General features: G+C 43.7%; 1 protein-coding gene across 1 annotated transcript; it reads left to right on the plus strand.

Annotated features, from left to right (window-relative positions):
• The first annotated feature begins 2,774 nt into the window (after window positions 1-2,774).
• Window positions 2,775-17,625, plus strand: reep6 (receptor accessory protein 6). The gene is made up of 7 exons (XM_079844199.1): window positions 2,775-3,020; window positions 3,774-3,867; window positions 4,004-4,142; window positions 14,821-14,989; window positions 15,715-15,791; window positions 15,911-15,934; window positions 16,024-17,625. The coding sequence occupies exons 1-6, from the start codon at window positions 2,894-2,896 to the stop codon at window positions 15,929-15,931; spliced, it is 627 nt and encodes a 208-aa protein (XP_079700325.1). The 5' UTR covers window positions 2,775-2,893; the 3' UTR covers window positions 15,932-15,934; window positions 16,024-17,625.
• The last annotated feature ends 758 nt before the right edge of the window (window positions 17,626-18,383 follow it).

An 18,383-nucleotide genomic window follows, 5' to 3' on the forward strand; every position in this document is an offset into this window, starting at 1 on the left:
CAACTCGGCGTCCCGGCGAATCTCAGATGGAAGATTGGAGAAAGTGTCCTGAAACAGGTCAGTGTAGCGGTAACCAATTTCCAGAAGTGTTTTGCTGTCGTAACAGATCAAAGCAGATGATCCGTTGGAAAAAATAGAGAGTAAAAGAGAGTAGAATAATAAATAAAAGCAAAGTCTTAGCGGAGCGACCTGAACGGCGACCGAGCACGGCGGCGCCATCTTGAAGATTAGTTTGTGCTAATCCTGGGTTTTAGGTACCATTAAAGTGGTTTGGCTTTTAGCTGTGTTCATCTCCATAGTAACTTATGCTCCACAGATAACCTGGGGCCTATACCATGAAGCCGGTTTTGCTGGCTAGCCAGATATGTTTAAGCTTAGTTTGTGCTAATCCTGGGTTTTAGGTACCATTAAAGTGGTTTGGCTTTTAGCTGTGTTCATCTCCATAGTTACTTACGCTCCACGGCTAACCTGCTCCTGGGCAGGTTATGTTCTGGATAAGAGATTTCAAACTGAAACTAGACCAATCAGCTGTGAGTAAAGTGACACACCTCTGATGCACCTCTGAAGTCACTCCCCCTGTTTCTACTCCAAATTAAAGGTCACACATGGCAAATGGTTTTTAAAGACTAAAGCGTCTGGCTTTTAACAATGCTTATTTATAATAATAATACTTTTGAATGATTTAGATATAATTTATGTAATTATTATACCCTTAATCAATTACACATGTATCATTTTAGTTAATCAATCATTAATAGGCACTTTGTTCAAATTAATATAAATAGCCTATATAAAGGTCATGAGACATAAATAGCCTATATAAAGGTCATGAGACGAGACATCTAGCATGTATATCTATGTCAACAATGACGTTATTCAGAAATATTTGTTTTTACAACTCCTGGTTCCGGAATCGATTGGAGTCGATTTCACGCGGTTGTTTTCGATTCTTGTTTTTTTAAACAATATTGATGGGGGAACCTAGTCCCGGACTGACCGCGGGATATAAGGATGTAGAAAGCATCCATCTCTGAAACTTTATTTGTAAAATGAAGATGCATTTCAATAACTGATTGATTTTAAATAGTAATTATGGATGCTCCTGAAATGGCGCATAGCCCAGCAGTAAATGCGATTTAATAAATAAACAGGATAGCACATTATATTCGCGGATGTGCATTTATTGCATGGTTAAAACTATATGACATGTCTAAAATGCATGTGCTTTTGCACCGAATGTACGAGGCAAAATAACCACAATATTAACAAAAACAATGATATAAGTATAAGTGCAGTTTATTTGTCAATCAGATGCGCGAGGCTCTCTGCCATTAATCTGTGCTCTAGTTGCATTTTCTTTCAGTATTATCATTGGATTAGAAAGAAAAAACAGGATTTTATTTCGAATGAAAATACGACCCTCACATCTCCATCTGTTATCGTAGAGCTCTCAAAACTTAGCCTACTGTTGTGGACATAACCTTTTCACGATTTAAGCTAAAATTATGTTTTTGAGTGCAAAACGTAGTGAACTTGTCCAAGATGCAGGATCACAGAAGTAAACAATGACAATAAACACCATTAACCTAAATGAATGAAAGTTAGGCTAATAATCAGCGATATGCGTTCACGTAGCCTATGGCTTTATTTGAATGTTTCAGCATTCCATAAAACTATGGAACGTAGGGGTGGCACGGTTCACAAAACCCACGGTTCGGTTCGTATCACGGTTTTAGGGTCACGGTTTTCGGTTCTGTACGGTTCTTGTTTTTTTTAATCGTTAACACCAGATATTTACTTCAGCATATGATATATAGCTTAATCATCCACAATTTAGGGTACAGTATTAAAAAACTGTTATATCATGTAGAAGTTGTTTCTTAACTGGCTGTCTACCGAGTCCGACACATTGGCGTAACATTTTTCATGTTAATCATGTCAATTTTGATCAAAACAATGCACCATGGCTTTAATTCAGCTGACCTGATTAACACATTTCACCATGAAGTGTTCCGTGTGTTTCACCATCACCATATGGAGATGGTGGCGGTTAAACCACTCAGCTGATATGCAGAAGGTTGCTGGTTCGATCCCAGCAGTCGCCACCAGTGTGTCCTTGAGCCAGGCACTTTATTCCATGTTGCTCAAGGGGGATTGTCCCTGTAATATGGGTACTTTGGATAAAAGCGTCTGCCAAATGCGTAAATGTAAATTTCATATGACATCCAGCGCTGTGAAAAAAAATAAATACACGAAAACACAACACTGCCAGAAGTTTTTGCCCAAACTTCAAAGACATGTTTAAATTATTAAAACTAGAAGCATATCTTAACTTTTAAATGTTACATTTATCATGTGAACTACTTATATACAACATGTTATATGCATGTGTGTTTCAGACAGAGGGGAATACGGTCGCATTTGCAGCAGATATATGCTGCCCAAATAGTGCGCTTAAATAGTGTCAAATCTCGTGCACATAAAACAAAGACGCGCGCACATGATATTTGAGCGCACAGAACATTATCCGAGCGAGGGAGCGTATCCGCGCGATACTGAGACTTGACACTATTTAAACGCGATATGCCCATCATAAATTATATTAAGTAAATACACAAAGTTTCGTCATCCTGGCATGTGTGGGAAATTTTAAACCATGTGTGTTAGTGTTAACTAACCCCGCTCTCCCCTATCACACGTAATTGGTCTCCTTGCTGTCAGTCAGGAGCCTTGATGATCCTCCCCACAGACTCGTCACTTGGCACTAGTCTGACAGTAAGCGGATTGTCTGTTCAGTCAGCAAAACTATCTAGAGAGGGCCAAATACAGTTCATGTTCTCAATCATACACCTGTCTTTAGTTGCATAACGTTACACTTTCCATTTAAGTCACAATGTTTGCCATATTTACCAAGATAAAGGACCGCATTGAGGCATTTTTGAACGAGAAGAATTTAGTCACTGACTGTCTCAATAAAATCGAAGAAAAAACAGGCATCAAGAAACGTTACTTAGCGCTCGGTAAGTCATAATTTTATCTTTTCATGTTTTATAGAAAGTGTTTTGCCAATGAGCCGTAGCCTACTCACATCGGTAGTGCTGTAACAGGTGGACACGGGTCAGTCGAAGCTGTTATAGTGTAAAATGACAAAAACATTTGCTAAAACTGCTTCAATAATACATAGACCATGCATATTTTATAATGCATATAGCATATTGTCGAATATTGCCCGTGTAGCCTACATGTTATCACACACAATATGTGTGATAGCCTAATAGCCTACACGCAGTTGTTTCCTTTTGTTTTCATTGAAAGAAAACTTTTTTTGCATTTTAATAAATAAAATAAAACAACATTATGTATTTTATTTAATTTTTTTCTAAATGAGAACTTCCCCGAATGAAGATTTTGTCTGACGTAGGCTACTGTCTGTATAGGCTATCTCTAACGCCTGTGGGCAAATTTCTTCGCAAAGCATAGCCTACACCTTCCCAAAACACACAGTAGGCTTCTGGGATTCCACCTTCATCCCTCAGCATATAAATAGATTATATAGAACTGTGAATTATATAGAACATTTAATGGTTCTGTTCCAAAAGCTGTTTACATTGAACGGTAGAGAGTTAAAGATTATATTTGATGGCACAGTCAAAGACAGTTGCCCATGATTAGCTTCTTAGTTACAGCAAATGTTTGTCATTCTGCAGTTTACACATTAAAGACATACATAATTCAGTTGTTTTAGAAGGACATTATGGTTTTTCTCCCAACAGGTGCTGCAGGTGTGACCGGAGCATATTTATTATTTGGATATGGCGCTTCTTTGCTCTGTAATCTGATTGGTTTTGTTTATCCTGCATATTTCTCGTGAGTTATGTGCTTTTAAGATTTTTCATAAATCATTGTCTTAACCTAAACTGATTGATTTTTTTATGTCTTTGAGTTTTGTTGCAGTACTTAACTGGCTTATCTTTCAGATTCTTTTTCTATTTACATTGTTTAGTATCAAAGCCATAGAAAGTCCTGATAAGGAGGATGACACACAATGGCTGACGTATTGGGTAATCTATGGCATCTTCAGTGTGGGTGAATTCTTCTCTGACATCTTTCTCTACTGGTTTCCCTTCTACTATGTATGCAAGGTTGGTAGAACAATGGCAGATGCTTTCTCTGACTAATATCCGATTTAAGAGGATCAATTATTACCAGCTTTTTCCTGCTAACTGGCACTAAGACTTCTGCCTTCCTTTGTCATGCCCATCTAAGAGGTTAAATAGTTGTTTGTAATTTAGAACAGCTCTGTTGTTGGTCTTTAGACAGATATGGCAGTTTTCCATAGTGGTCAAGGGCATACGTTTGGTTTTAGCAGTTGTAACATTGTTTTTATGATCAATCAAATATAATCAAATAATGTTTTAAAAAATATATATTTTTAGTGGAATTATCTGTTACAGTCAGTGTTAAAGGGGCTATATGCAACTTTTTCCCCAAAATAAACGTAACAATAGCCTTTTTATTTTACCATTTATGACTCAAACATCTCCTGATGAGCATACTGACACCTTGTCCGCTCACAGTGGGTGCACCTATAAGCCTGTATCCTATTTTTCCTATTTTCTGGCGGGTCGTTTTTTTCCCGCGCTGTCTGCGGATGTGACGTCACCACCGCTGCGAGAGCTAGCAGAAAATAAGAGCAGTTCTGTTTTTTGGCCACAGGTGTCAGTCGCGAGTTTAAATTTCAGAAAAACGCATATAGCCCCTTTAAAGGTATGACATGTTTTTCGTTAAACTGGTTGAAATTTTCTTCACATCCTGATAGCAATCAATAATAGAAGTGGTCTAAACTTTAAAACATGTACATATATCTTATGTGGAAGTCTCACGACCAAACCAAAAAAATGTTTGAATGCAAAATGATACGATGTCCTACCTGACTGTTAACATATGCATTTCCATACCTCTGTGCACTCTGCTTGCTCAGACATCACACGTCATCAGCGTGTTTCATAAGGCTATGCAGAGTTGTAGACGTAGACAGACAGAACTCTTTTACAGTTCCTCCTGAACCAAAACAATGAGCTTATGCTGCGTTTACGCCATGTCATAACCGTAATTACAAGATGGCAACCCGGGGCTGTTCACGTCCTCAGACTCGAATTTACTAATGATTATCGGATATTTTTTTGTGACAATAAAAATAAATATTAGCAAACAATAGCCATTAAAATTACTAAAAGAACAAGTAATCTAATGTTTTATAGAACAACACAGTTAAAATACATAATATAATTATAAACAATCATCCTATGTACATTATTATGTACAGTATTATAACAAATGCCTGCAGAGGGCGCCAGCGGCCTGGTGATTGTTGTTGTTCCACTTTACAGCAGATCAAATCCTTGTTCAATATTGGCCAAAGGTCATTTAATGAAAATGTTCTCTTAATCTTTATTATTTGGCAAATTCTTTGCAATAGAAATACTACAGCCACTGTAATTTCTTAAACAAGAATATGTGGACATCAAACCATGCAAACTAAGAGCGAGGGTTTTAAACTTTTATTTTGAAATCACGCTTTACAGTGTATATTTAGAAACATATTGATGTATTCTCCAGTGTTGGTGTAGGTTTATAAATAACTTATATTTATAATTTATAAATAAATAATTTACCTTACAAATCTGATTAAATGGCGCACGTTCCCAGATGAACTTTATAAGTGACCCAAACTCATAGCATATGCAGTGATGGAATTTGAGACGTGCTCCATGCATGTAAATGATAACAGTTAATGTGGAGCAGAACGAAGCCGCTCTGAGACGCACATAACCGTCACGTAAATATGTGTAAATAAATATTAAACCCACAGCCGCAGGGCATATACACTGATCAGGCATAACATTATGACTACTGACAGGTGAACTGAATAACACTGATTATCTCTTTATCACAGCACCTGTTAGTGGGTGGGATATATTAGGCAGCAAGTGAACATTTCATCCTCAAATTTGATGTGTTAGAAGCAGGAAAAATGGGCAAGCGTAAGTATTTGAGCGAGTTTGACAATGGCCAATTGTGATGGATAGATGACTGGGTCAGAGCATCTCCAAAACTGCAGCCCTTGTGGGGTGTTCCCAGTCTGCAGTGGTCAGTATCTATCAAAAGTGGTCCAAGGAATGAACAGTGGTGAACCGGCGACAGAGTCATGAGCGGCAAAGGATCATTGATGCACGTGAGGAACGAAGGCTGGTGCGATCAAACAGGCGAGCTACTGTAGCTCAAATTGCTCAAGAAGTTAATGCTGGTTCTGAAGGTGTCAGAATACACAGTGCATCGCAGTTTGTTGTGTATGGGGCTGTATAGCCGCAGACCAGTCAGGGTGCCCATGCTGACCCCTGTCCTCCGCCGAAAGCACCAACTGTGGGCACGTGAGCACCAGAACTGGACCACGGAGAAATGGAAGAAGGCGGGCTGGTCTGATGAATCACGTTTTCTTTTACATCACATGGATGGCCGGGTTCGTGTGCGTCACTTACCTGGGGAATACATGGCACCAGGATGCACTATGGGAAGAAGGCGAGCCGGTGGAAGCAGTGTGAGGCTTTGGGCAATGTTCTGATGGGAAACTTTGGGTCTTGCCATCCATGTGGATGTTACTTTGACACGTATCACCTACCTAAGCATTGTTGCAGACCATGTACACTCTTTCATGGAAACGGTGTTCCCTGGTGGCTGTGGCCTTTTTCAGCAGAATAATGCACCCTGCCACAAAGCAAAAATAGTTCAGGAATGGTTTGAGGAGCACGAGTTTGAGGTGTTGATTTGGCCTCCGAAATTCCCCAGATCTCAATCCAATCGAGCATCTGTGTGGGATGTGCTGAACAAACAAGTCTGATCCATGGACGCCCCACCTCGCATCTTACAGGACTTAAAGGATATTCTACTAACATATTGGTGCCAGATACCACAGCACACCTTCAGGGGTCTAGTGGTGTCCATGCCTCTACGGGTCAGCGCTGTTTTTGCAGCAAAAAGGAGCAACACAATATTAGGTTATAATGTTTTGCCTGATCAGTGCGTTTATTTGATTGAATCGCAGCCTTTGTGAATTCACAACAGCACTAAGCTATAGTATGGTTTTTAAATGTTTTTAATATACCGTGCGGCCTTCAAAAACGAGTGCTTAGAATAATGACCCCACACTCTTAAACCAATGCATACACACAGTTATTAAAAAATAAATTCTCTGCATTTCTTCTCTTCTGGTTTCCATCTAGCCGTCTAATAAACCTGGCATTGTGTACTACAACTGTTGGCTCTTTGATGAATGCTTTGTTCCTCTTTTGTAAGTCACTTTGGATAAAAGTGTCTGCTAAATGCAAAAATTACATGTAAATAAACAGAATGATATCGTCCGATGGTGTGGACGCTAATACGTTCATCGTTATAGTTCCCTTTCGATACGTTTCACAGTTTCTGACTTGGGCCCTATCATACAACCAGGGCAATGCGGCGCCAGGTGCGACACAAGAGTTTTTTGCTAGTTTCAGCCTGACACAGTTATCATTTTCATGTCCTGTGCCACGTTGTTTAAATAGAAAATGCATTTGCGCCCAACCAGGTGTGTTCAGACTTATTGTTGCTATTTCGAGGCAACTGAAAACGACTGCGGCATTGACCTACTGAAACCTGGTCTAAAGTCAATAGCGCAGTATTTTTTGTGTTATTTAAAGAGCGCGTTAGTAATATGCGCCTCTGGGCGGGTACACAACGCATGTACACTCTGCTTATTACAGGGACATGCAGCAGAACACTATGTCATAATGGATAGTCATTGCATGTATCAGAATTACCTATTTGCAGTAATTACGAATTAAATTGGCTACTTATTTAACCAATCGTGGCAATACACAGTTGTTTAAACTGACTTGTCAGGTTGAGGGTGTCTATATTCCGCCTTGTAAATAGCGAATCCACCATGGTGCAAGCGCAACTGGCTTTTAAAGGGAATGGGCGAGGAGACTCTGATTTGGTCAATTCACCCTTCGCCACAAGTTTGACTGACAGGCGATCTTACCAATCACATCGCCTAATCTGCCGTTTTGTCCGACAAAGCAGTCAGGAGAGTTAGTAGATTAACTTTGGTGGACTTGAACTTGGAAAAACAGTGTCTACTGACGTCTTTCCGTGGTTGAAACATTTCTTTTAGTGTTCATTCATGTTCATTTCATGCTTATCAATGAACTACAAGGAAGAGATGATCAGTTCCCTTACGAGAGTACTCTCGTATTGCGTTTTGCTAAAACGCTATGGGGGGAATTCCTTTCCTCAAGATATTGAAGCAAATTTTTATCCAAAAATACCTTTTATACGCAGTGCAGCTGCACAACTCTCAGCAGGAAGCAGCTGCGTGCTGATTGGCTGTGCCGCTGCAACTGCAGCAACCTATAGCGAGACCGTGGGGCGGGACGGACCAATCAGGTCCTTCCAAATTCCCGCCACAAGGGGCAACAGAATTTGCATAGCCTAGGGTATATAAGACCCACCCTCGCAAGGTTAGTCAGATTAATTCTTCTTCAGCGACTTGCAATCGTTGAGCTCCGGATCGAAGCCTGCCGTCGACACGCACCCAGCGGAACACGCAGCCTGAGGACGTCGGATTCTCCGCCTTCAGCCTGCCTTCCAGCTGCGCCATCCGGCACCATATCCTTTCATACCTTCTGTTTTTCAAATTCAAAAAGAGCCGAGACGTTGTTGCAAATGTCTCGTTCCTGCGCCTCGTGCAGAGGTTTCATCGCGGACGAGGATCGCCACATCATCTGCGTGTCATGTCTCGGACGAGACCACACGCAGGCTGCACTCAGTGCGACGAGCTGGCGCTGCAGACCCTTCGGGCTCGGCTCGCCAGCTTCGACTCGGATCCCGTCCCGTGCTCCCAGCCTCTAGAGCCACGGAAGAAAAAACGTCACGACCAGAGGCCACCGGAGCGCTCTGACGAGCACACGCCGGGCATGTCCCCGCGTGCCTCGCCATCGCCCGTGTTGTTCGTCGACGAGCAGCACAGCTCCCCTCGCATGGCGGCTGCTGCTGTTTCGTTCGGCGGACCGGAGGAGGAAGAGGATGACAGCCTTTCCCTTGCTGCATCCGGGAGCAGGTGGTCGGGCGCCGCCTCGGAGCACGCCACTTCGATGCGGACGGCTAGCGGCGTCATAACCTCAGTCGACGCTGAGCTTATGCGCTTGCTCACCAAGGCCGTGGACGACCTCGGCATTGACTGGTCTCAGCCCGAGGAGCCCACGAGAAGCCGACTGGATGAGTGGTATTTCGAGAACTGCCGTCAACCGACCGCTCAAAGACCCGCTCCCTTCTTTCCAGAAGTCCACGAGGAGCTAACAAAATCGTGGAAGGCGGCATTTTCTTCTTGCGCCAAATCCTCTTTTTCTCCAGCGCTCTCGGTAGTCGATGGCGCTCAGAAAAAAGGATATCAATCCCTTCCTCCCCTCGAGGAAGCTGTCGCTGCACACCTTTGCCCGCCCTCCGCCAGAGGATGGCAGTCAAAGGCTGTGCACCCTCCCAAAGCCTGCCGCACTACGTCCAGCCTCGCCGGTCGAGCATTCGCCTCCGCCGGCCAGGCGGCGTCAGCGCTACACTCCATGGCGGTGCTTCAAGTCTTCCAGGCCAAACTCCTCCGTTCCCTGGACGAGTCTGTTCCTGATAACGAGGCTCTGAAGGATCTGCGCGGCGCCACTGACTTGGCCCTGCGCGCCACCAAGGCCGATGCTCAGGCGATCGGCAGATGCATGGCCAGCCTGATGGTGTTGGAGCGCCATTTGTGGCTTAACTTAACGGAGATGAAGGACACGGACAAGACCGCTTTCCTGGACGCGCCCATTTCGCCTTCAGGATTGTTTGGTTCCGCCGTGGTTGGGTTCACGGAGCACTTCACTGAGGCACAGAAGGCTTCGCAGGCAATGCGACATTTCCTGCCCAAGCGTTCCAGCTAAAGCTAAAGCTGGACCAAGCTAAAGCTGGACCAGCCCAGCCCACCAAGGCGCCGCCTTCAGCTCGCCAGCCTCACGCGGCTTCCAAGCCCGGTCAGCGTTCCCGCTCTACGAGCCGCAGCAGACCGCCGGAGCGGCGAGGTCCACGACCCAGCAATGTGTCGAAACCTGAGCCTCCGAAGCCGTCCTAGCCAGAGGTATGAAGAGAAGGCGGATAGTGCCCGCTTCGGCCGGTGCACCGCCTCGCTCTCTTCTAAAACGTTCCCCAGCTCCCTTCAAGGCGGCTGGGAACGCCACATTCACAGCCAACGAGCCCGCAAGCAAGTGTGCTCGCCTGTACACAAATGCCGTTTTCACGGCGACCCATATGAGTCACAAAAAGAGCTTTTTCTCTGTAGGCAGTGTGCCAGCATTAAAGCATGTACCCCTACACTCAAGCACTCCCCCATGTTCCCCAGCCCCCTGCACTCAGGTGGCTGGAAACATTATTCTCACAGTCAACGAGCCCGCACTCAAGCGCGCTCGCCTGTACACAAGCACCAATACTCTATGTCCCCCGGCCCCCTGCACTCAGGCGGCGGGAAACAATTCCCTCATAAGCGCCAACTTAGCGCAAGGTTATCGGGCCACCGAGTCCCTGTTACTCAGCGACTCGCCCCACAGATTAATTCAGCCCCTGGCTTCGAAGGCCGAGGCCTGGCGGGCCATTCCCGGCATTTCGAAATGGGTGTTGAACATAATAGAATGAGGTTACTCGCTACAGTTTACTCGCAGACCACCGCGCTTTCGCGCTGTGGAAGAGACAACGGTGAGAAGCGACAAAAGTCACGTGCTTCGAACCGAGATATCAAAACTGTTAATAAAGGGAGCGGTAGAAGCCGTACACCCCTCACAGAGCGAGTCGGGCTTTTACAGCCGTTACTTCCTTGTACCAAAAAAGGACGGTGGTCTAAGACCCATCCTAGATCTCAGACATTTGAACAAAGCCCTTATGAAGCGCCCGTTCAGAATGTTGAGAATGAAACAAATCCTCGCGCACATTCGCCCGGGAGATTGGTTTTTCACTGTGGATCTAGAGGATGCCTATTTCCACATACAAATAGCCCCCCATCACAGGCCATTCTTGAGATTCGCTTTCGAGGGGAAAGCATACCAATACAAGGTGCTACCTTTTGGTCTATCTCTAGCCCCTCGCACGTTTACAAAGTGCATGGAAGCGGCGCTAACCCCGCTGAGGCTTCGGGGAATGAGAATTCTCAACTATCTCCGACGACTGGCTCATAATAGCTCAGTCAGAGATACAGTTATTAAACCACAGATCTTGGCTTCTCAACCATTTACAATGCTTGGGACTCAGAATCAACGTGGCAAAGAGTTTATTGTCTCCCACACAGAAAGTTTTGTTTCTGGGAACAGTATTGGACTCACTGCAGATGAGCGCGCGGCTGACGTCACAGCGCGCACTCTTTGTTCGGAACCGAGCGGTTTCCCTCAGGTCCGGTGCACACATTCCTCTCAAACACTTTCAGAGGATGTTGGGTTTCATGGCCTCGGCGGCGCCAGTTCTCAGACTGGGTCTGTTGCACATGCGCCCCCTACAGCACTGGCTGAATCGCCGCGTTCCAGCTCACGCATGGCTTTCGGGCCGATTGCAAATCAAGGTAGACCACAGCTGTGTGTTGGCTCTGGCTCCTTGGAAAAATCCCGTCTGGTACAAGACGGGCGTGAGTTTGGGCACTGTTACGAAGTGGAAAGTTATCTCGACAGATGCATCCAACCTAGGTTGGGGAGCCCTTCACGAGGGCAGGCCGATCTCCGGTCTCTGGTCAGACTCGGAGAAGAGCCTTCATATAAACTGTCTAGAGATGAAAGCGGTCACGATATCGCTAAGAGCTTTCCTTCCGTACATAAAATACCACCATGTCCTGATCCGAACGGACAGCAGGTCGGTGGTAGCCTATATAAATCGCCAAGGCGGTCTGAGATCTATCGATCTGCACTCAATGGCGGAAGAAGCCCTAATATGGGCAGAGCACAATCTGAGCTCGCTGAGAGCAACTCACGTGCCAGGCATTCTGAATTTGGGTCCGGACATGCTGTCCAGGGGCAAAGTGTCCCCAGCAGAGTGGTCTCTTCACCCAAATATAATTCAGATAATTTGGGGCAAGTTTGGAGAGGCAAAAGTGGATATTTTCGCCTCACAAGACAATGCTCAATGCCGAATATATTTCTCCAAGCACGAGGATGCGTTGGCCCACGAATGGCCCAACCTTCCTCTTTATGCGTTTCCCCCAATCTCAATGTTACCTCAGGTCATAGAGAGGATCAGGGAGAGCAAATGCGCTGTGCTTTTAATAGCCCCGCTTTGGAGAAATCAACCTTGGTTCTCACTGCTGAGTCAGATGTCAGATACAGCTCCGTGGCCGATCCCGCTGAGGAGAGACCTCCTCATGCAGGCGGAACGGCAGATCTGGCATCCCCGTCCCGATCTATGGGCGCTTCATGTTTGGCCCATCAACGGGTACATGAGAACCTTTCTGAAAGCGTAATGAATACTATTACTGAAGCTAGAGCCCCCACAACTAGGCGGCTCTATTCAGGCAAATGGTCAGTCTTTTCAGACTGGTGTAAAGCGCGAAGTCTGACCCCACATGATTGTGCAGTGTCAGAGGTGCTTACATTTTTACAAGAGCTTCTGGACGCGGGTCGCTCCCCCTCCACGCTCAAAGTTTATGTGGCTACTATAGCAGCGTATCACATTCAAGTGAACGGACTGTCACTAGGAAAGAGCGATCTCATTGTTCGCTTCCTTAAAGGGGCTAGAAGGCTTCACCCACCTCGCCCCCCTTCAGTCCCTATATGGGACCTGTCCACGGTCCTGGATGCCATGAAGAGCTCTGCATTTGAGCCTCTGCATTCTGTGAGCTTTAAGCTCCTATCACTAAAGACCGCTTTTCTGCTAGCGATTGCATCAGTTAAGCGAGTGGGTGATCTGCACGCGCTCTCTGTGAGCGCCTCGTGTCTGGAATTTGGGCCAAACAACTCCAAAGTCGTCCTCAAACCAAGACATGGATATGTACCTAAAGTGCTTTCAACTCCGTTCAGAGCACAGGTCATTTCACTTTCGGGACTTTCATCACAGTCAGATGAAGTAGATGCTAATTTGCTCTGTCCTGTCAGAGCGCTGAGAATATACATAGAGCGTTCCGCTGCTTACAGGCAAACTGAACAGATCTTTGTATGCTTTGGCGGCCGCACCCGAGGGTGCGCGGTTACAAAGCAGACCCTGTCACGGTGGATAGTGGATGCTATCTCACTGGCCTATGAGTCTAAAGATCTCAGTTGCCCCTTAGGCATTAAAGCCCATTCTACTAGAGGCATGGCCTCTTCGTGGGCTTGGTCTACTGGCATTTCTCTGAATGATATCTGTGCGGCGGCAGGCTGGGCCTCCCCGTCCACTTTTATCAGATTCTATAATTTAGATGTTCCGGCTTTACAAGTTGGGCTTCTTGCTGTATGAACAGATTTAACCCCTTAAGGCTCGATAAGTCCGGCCTGGGTTGAATATTGTTAAGTCATAAGCATATTCCTTATACGGCCCGAAGTATCTGGCCACTCATTATTCCTGACCCGATTATGTCTGGTCTATACTTTTATTGCACGAATATCGTGTTCATTCTCATGAGGGCCCGACTCAGGTCTGGCTCATTCTGAATTATTGATATCATACTACGGGCCCACCTAGGTTGGCCTGGGTTTGGTGTCGTCGGCTTTAGAGCCGTCAAGCAAGCACGGCGTTTTGCATTGGTCCCCCATAGCGTTTTAGTAAAACGCAATACGAGAGTACTCTCGTAAGGGAACGTTTCGGTTACTAACATAACCTTGGTTCCCTAAGATGAGGGAACGAGTATTGCGTTTTGCTTGCCGTGCTTGCTCACTTGCTCAGGAGTCGCTTCAGTCGATTAACCTGACTAACCTTGCGAGAGTGGGTCTTATATACCCTAGGCTATGCAAATTCTGTTGCCCCTTGTGGCGGGAATTTGGAAGGACCTGATTGGTCCGTCCCGCCCCACGGTCTCGCTATAGGTTGCTGCAGTTGCAGCGGCACAGCCAATCAGCACGCAGCTGCTTCCTGCTGAGAGTTGTGCAGCTGCACTGCGTATAAAAGGTATTTTTGGATAAAAATTTGCTTCAATATCTCGAGGAAAGGAATTCCCCCCATAGCGTTTTAGCAAAACGCAATACTCGTTCCCTCATCTTAGGGAACCGAGGTTACGTTAGTAACCGAAACGTTCACAAGCAGCTTTAACTGAGGCGCTACAGCGATCACGACACATTAAAGAGCCACAAAACGGTATTTATTGTTTAAATTTCTTTAAAAAAAATACAATTTCAAAGTTGAGACTTACTTCAAAGCTGAGTAACTTGCTCTGTCCTGTCTTTCGGCGTGTTGTCAGTGTCCTCTTTGCTCCGTGACGTATTTTCTCTACGTGAGAACATGTGTGTGGTGTGAGAGCGCCATAGCAACAGTAACTAAAGGGGGCGGGTCTTTGCGAATGGTCAATTGCACGTTACACCCAAAACACACCCATGACTCATTAAGAGAACAGTGACAACCCTTTTAGACCATTTTTTTCCGCTGTTAAACTAGCAAAAATTGATTCGGACATGCCCTAAGTGCACTTGCGTCGTGAGCTTTTGACCATGTACTTAGATATTTAAAATAGGGGCCTCTGTCTTTCTCCGAATACTGAAGCTTGATTGGTCCCATTACTCACTCTCCCTTGCCCTTTTTCTTGTCTTTGCTGGTGTTTAGTGCCTGTTCCTGTTATGGTGTATGGCTCCAGTCTCCTGGAATGGTTCTCAGATTCTGTACAGGCATGTGGTGCTGCCATTTTTCCTGAAGCATGAAGCCACAGTAGACGGAATGGTCAACAATATAAGTGGGAAGGCCATGACAGCAGCTGAAAGCGTCACAAGAGAGGGTATACAACATAAGATTGTCAGGCTTTTGAGGTGTTTCAAATCAGCATTAATTTCCAGATTTTTTATAAAGAGAAAAACATCTAAAGGCCTGTTCACACCGGGCCTTAAAGCTTGAAGCATACTTTGAAACTGACTCAAGGTAGCTGTAAAAACTCCTGTGGATATTGGCTGTTGATTAATCTCAAAAAGCACAATATCAGCCATGGAATAATTGTGAAACATCAGAATTTTTAGATCATTCCTAAGGTGTAAATTTTGTCACGAATAATAATAAGTAAATATTAGATTTTTTTGAAACTGAATATAAATTGAAAATACAATATAATCAGCGTTTTATGCCACTGTTCAGCTTTGGTTGGCCAGCATTGTATTTCATAAAATAACACACGCAGGTTGCATTCCAAATATAGAGACTGCAAAACAAACCGATTTAGACAGATCAAACCATCACCCAGCAGACCCATTTAGAACACTATGTAATATACTACAAACATATAATTGTCCAATAATTTTAACAATGATTACTTTATTATAAATGTTAGAGTAATAGAGCATTATTTATTCACACTGCAAAACTTAGTTTCAGCTCCAATTTAAAGGTGAATTAAGTAGTTTAAATGACAGTCCTCATTGTTTCCCTAGATGAATGTAAATGTAATTTTTTTCCACCATATTTTTCTCATCAAGTTTTAACTTGTTCTATTCATCAATCTTTCTGTTGCAGTCCTTCACACTCTGGTGAGAAACCGGACTATTGCCCCAGCTGATGCTGAAGCTAAAAGACTGCCTAGTTCTGCTCCTGTATGTCATCATATTGCTAATAAACCAACATTTGCTGAGTCATATGTTTTTCCATTCTTTGGTTTTCTGCACATTAATCTATCTCTATATTGTTTCTCCTTGCATGCCTCTGAATGTAGCCTGAACCCACTGTTGATTAAACAGTAAGTTGTGTGTGTGTGTGAGTGTGTGAGTGAGGTGGGAGTTATTTCAATGTTTAAAGTTTTTAATACATGTATATTTTTACACGCAGAAATACAGGTGGTCAGAGTGGTCTGAGGTGAAAAATCCCATGACACAACATGCAAGAGATGCATGTTGAAGACTTGACATGACAGCAGTATCATAGTCTCAATGTAAAGGCCTCAATGAGTGAATTGTAATTCATCTTCATCTGCATGATTTTCAGGCACCCATTGTCAGGATTGCTTGGACTTTATAATCTGGGATATTTATTTATATTTCTAAACCTAAACACAATTATTTATGCCAGTTATTCTTTGCTCACTGTTCACATTTCTACTGGTTGTTTAAATGTCTTTGGCATTTAAAGCTGCAGTCCAAAACTTTTTTTGGTTAAAAATGATCAAAAATAAATATTTTAAGTACACAACCAGTCAGTGTTTAAAATGGTCTCCTTACCTTAGCCTGATTCACAATGGTAAGTTTGTAATAATGTGTAATAATTTGAGTGGTACTGGTGGATTTCCACTGGAAATTCGAGCATTCGAGTTTGCACCTTTAGAGTGGGGTAAGATGAGCCAGTGGATAAGTTGACCCACCCCCTTTATCTTGGCAACTGCACACTTTATTGTCATGTGACCATATATTTTGGAACCACCCATCATTTCTGCCAGACTGTGAAAATGAGAAGCACATGGGAGGAGTGGAAGGCACACATTTACTTTAAAAACTATTTTTGGCTTGTCAAAGTAACATTTTTGCATAACAGGTGTAATTGCTGTTGCATCAAAGCAAATTTGTCCAGGTCTAAAATACTTATGATCCATATTGGTTATTTAGCAATGTATAAAACCATGTAAATCATTTAGTTAAATATTATCCTGAATTGGTAAGCTAGCTAGTTTTATCCAAAATGGCAGCTATGGTTGTCTGGCTATCACCAGACCAAGATAAATCTTTTAAGATGGAATCTACTCTGTATTTTCTACTGCACAAGAGGTGCGATCAACGGGCATAGTTCAAATGACTCTGTACGCAATTGGATAGTACTTCAACCAATCAGACCAACGATCCGTCGCTTCTCTATCCGTCATTGTGTTAACCCCGCAAATTTGTAACAGAAGCAGGATAGAAAAATATATAGGTTTCCAGCCTGAGCTGCAGGGCGAAATCAAATCGCTGAGAGATCGGGCTGGGTTTACCCAGTTTACAGCTATGGGGCAAAGTGAGCCAAATGTTGTGGGGTAAATTGAGCCAGCGTTTCAACTTACTCCACCATAAGGCACTGTAGTATATCTCTAAAGTATAAACTGGTATAATTTCAATGTAATGTTACACAACTAATTTTCTTTAAAAAAAGTACATGCACCAGCACCAAATCCTTCTCTGATAAGATCCAGAAGATGCTTAATCATATATCTTTTCACCTGTATTCCCTAATGGCCTAACATGTTTGACATTGCAGAAAAACTACCATGCCAAGAACCTTTTGACTGAAATGTTTATTATTTTCTATTACATTTATTCATTCATTCTAATTCAGTTTTTATTTAATTTAATTTGTAATTAATTTTACTCAACAAACTCTGTTTAGTCTGTTTTGGGAAGGTTACAACTTTGGTTTTCAACATATTGTTTCAGAAATGCAAACAATTAAAGATATTGAAATTTCAAATTAAGTTAGCTTTAAGAAAAAGACTATTGTTAAAGGAAATTTGATTATTGAAGGTTTTTTTAAAAGACTTAAATTACCTTTACATTTTCACATGGGCTTGACTGAGATTCAATCAGATGGTTTACTTACACCCAGATGGTGCAAATTACCCACTGACTCAGATCAACTTACCCCTAGCCTGGGGTAAATTGAGCCACAGGAACGCTTCAGTTACTTACGTAACCTCGGTTCCCTGAGAAGAGGGAACGAGTATTGCGTTTAGCTAAACGCTAGGGGAATTTCCTTTCCTCGAGATTTTGAAGCACATTTTTATCCTAAAAATACCATGTAAAACGCAGTGCAGCTGCGTGCTGATTGGCTGTGTCGCTGCAACGGCAGGAACCTATGGCGAGACCGCTGGGTGGGAAGGACCAATCAGGTCCCTCTAATATTCCCGCCACAAGGGGCAGCAGAATTTGCATAGCCAAGGGTATAAGAGACCCTGTCTCGCCAGGTTCGCCAGGTTAATTGACTGAAGCGACTCCCTAGAGCAAGCGAAGCACGGCAAGCAAACGCAATACTCGTTCCCTCTTCTCAAGGAACCGAGGTTACGCAAGTAACCGAAGCGTTCTCTTTCGAGAGTACTCTCGTATTGCGTTTAGCTAAACGCTAGGGGACCCAATGCAAAACGCAAAAAAGACACCATACCCAGGCCGACCTAAGTGGGCCCGTAAATATGATATTCATAGAAGTCCCCAATATGAGCCAGACCTGAG

Source organism: Gobio gobio (assembly GCF_949357685.1).
Source record: "Gobio gobio genome assembly, chromosome: 19".
NCBI classification, from domain to species: Eukaryota; Metazoa; Chordata; class Actinopteri; order Cypriniformes; family Gobionidae; genus Gobio; species Gobio gobio.

Excerpts from the sequence above, each read along its gene's own strand:
- reep6 (XM_079844199.1), top strand. The coding sequence starts at position 2,894 with ATGTTTGCCATATTTACCAAGATAAAGGACCGCATTGAGGCATTTTTG. Across the intron at positions 3,021-3,773 it reads GAAACGTTACTTAGCGCTCG|GTGCTGCAGGTGTGACCGGA; the intron begins GTAAGTCATAAT and ends TTCTCCCAACAG. Across the intron at positions 14,990-15,714 it reads TGAAAGCGTCACAAGAGAGG|TCCTTCACACTCTGGTGAGA; the intron begins GTATACAACATA and ends TTTCTGTTGCAG.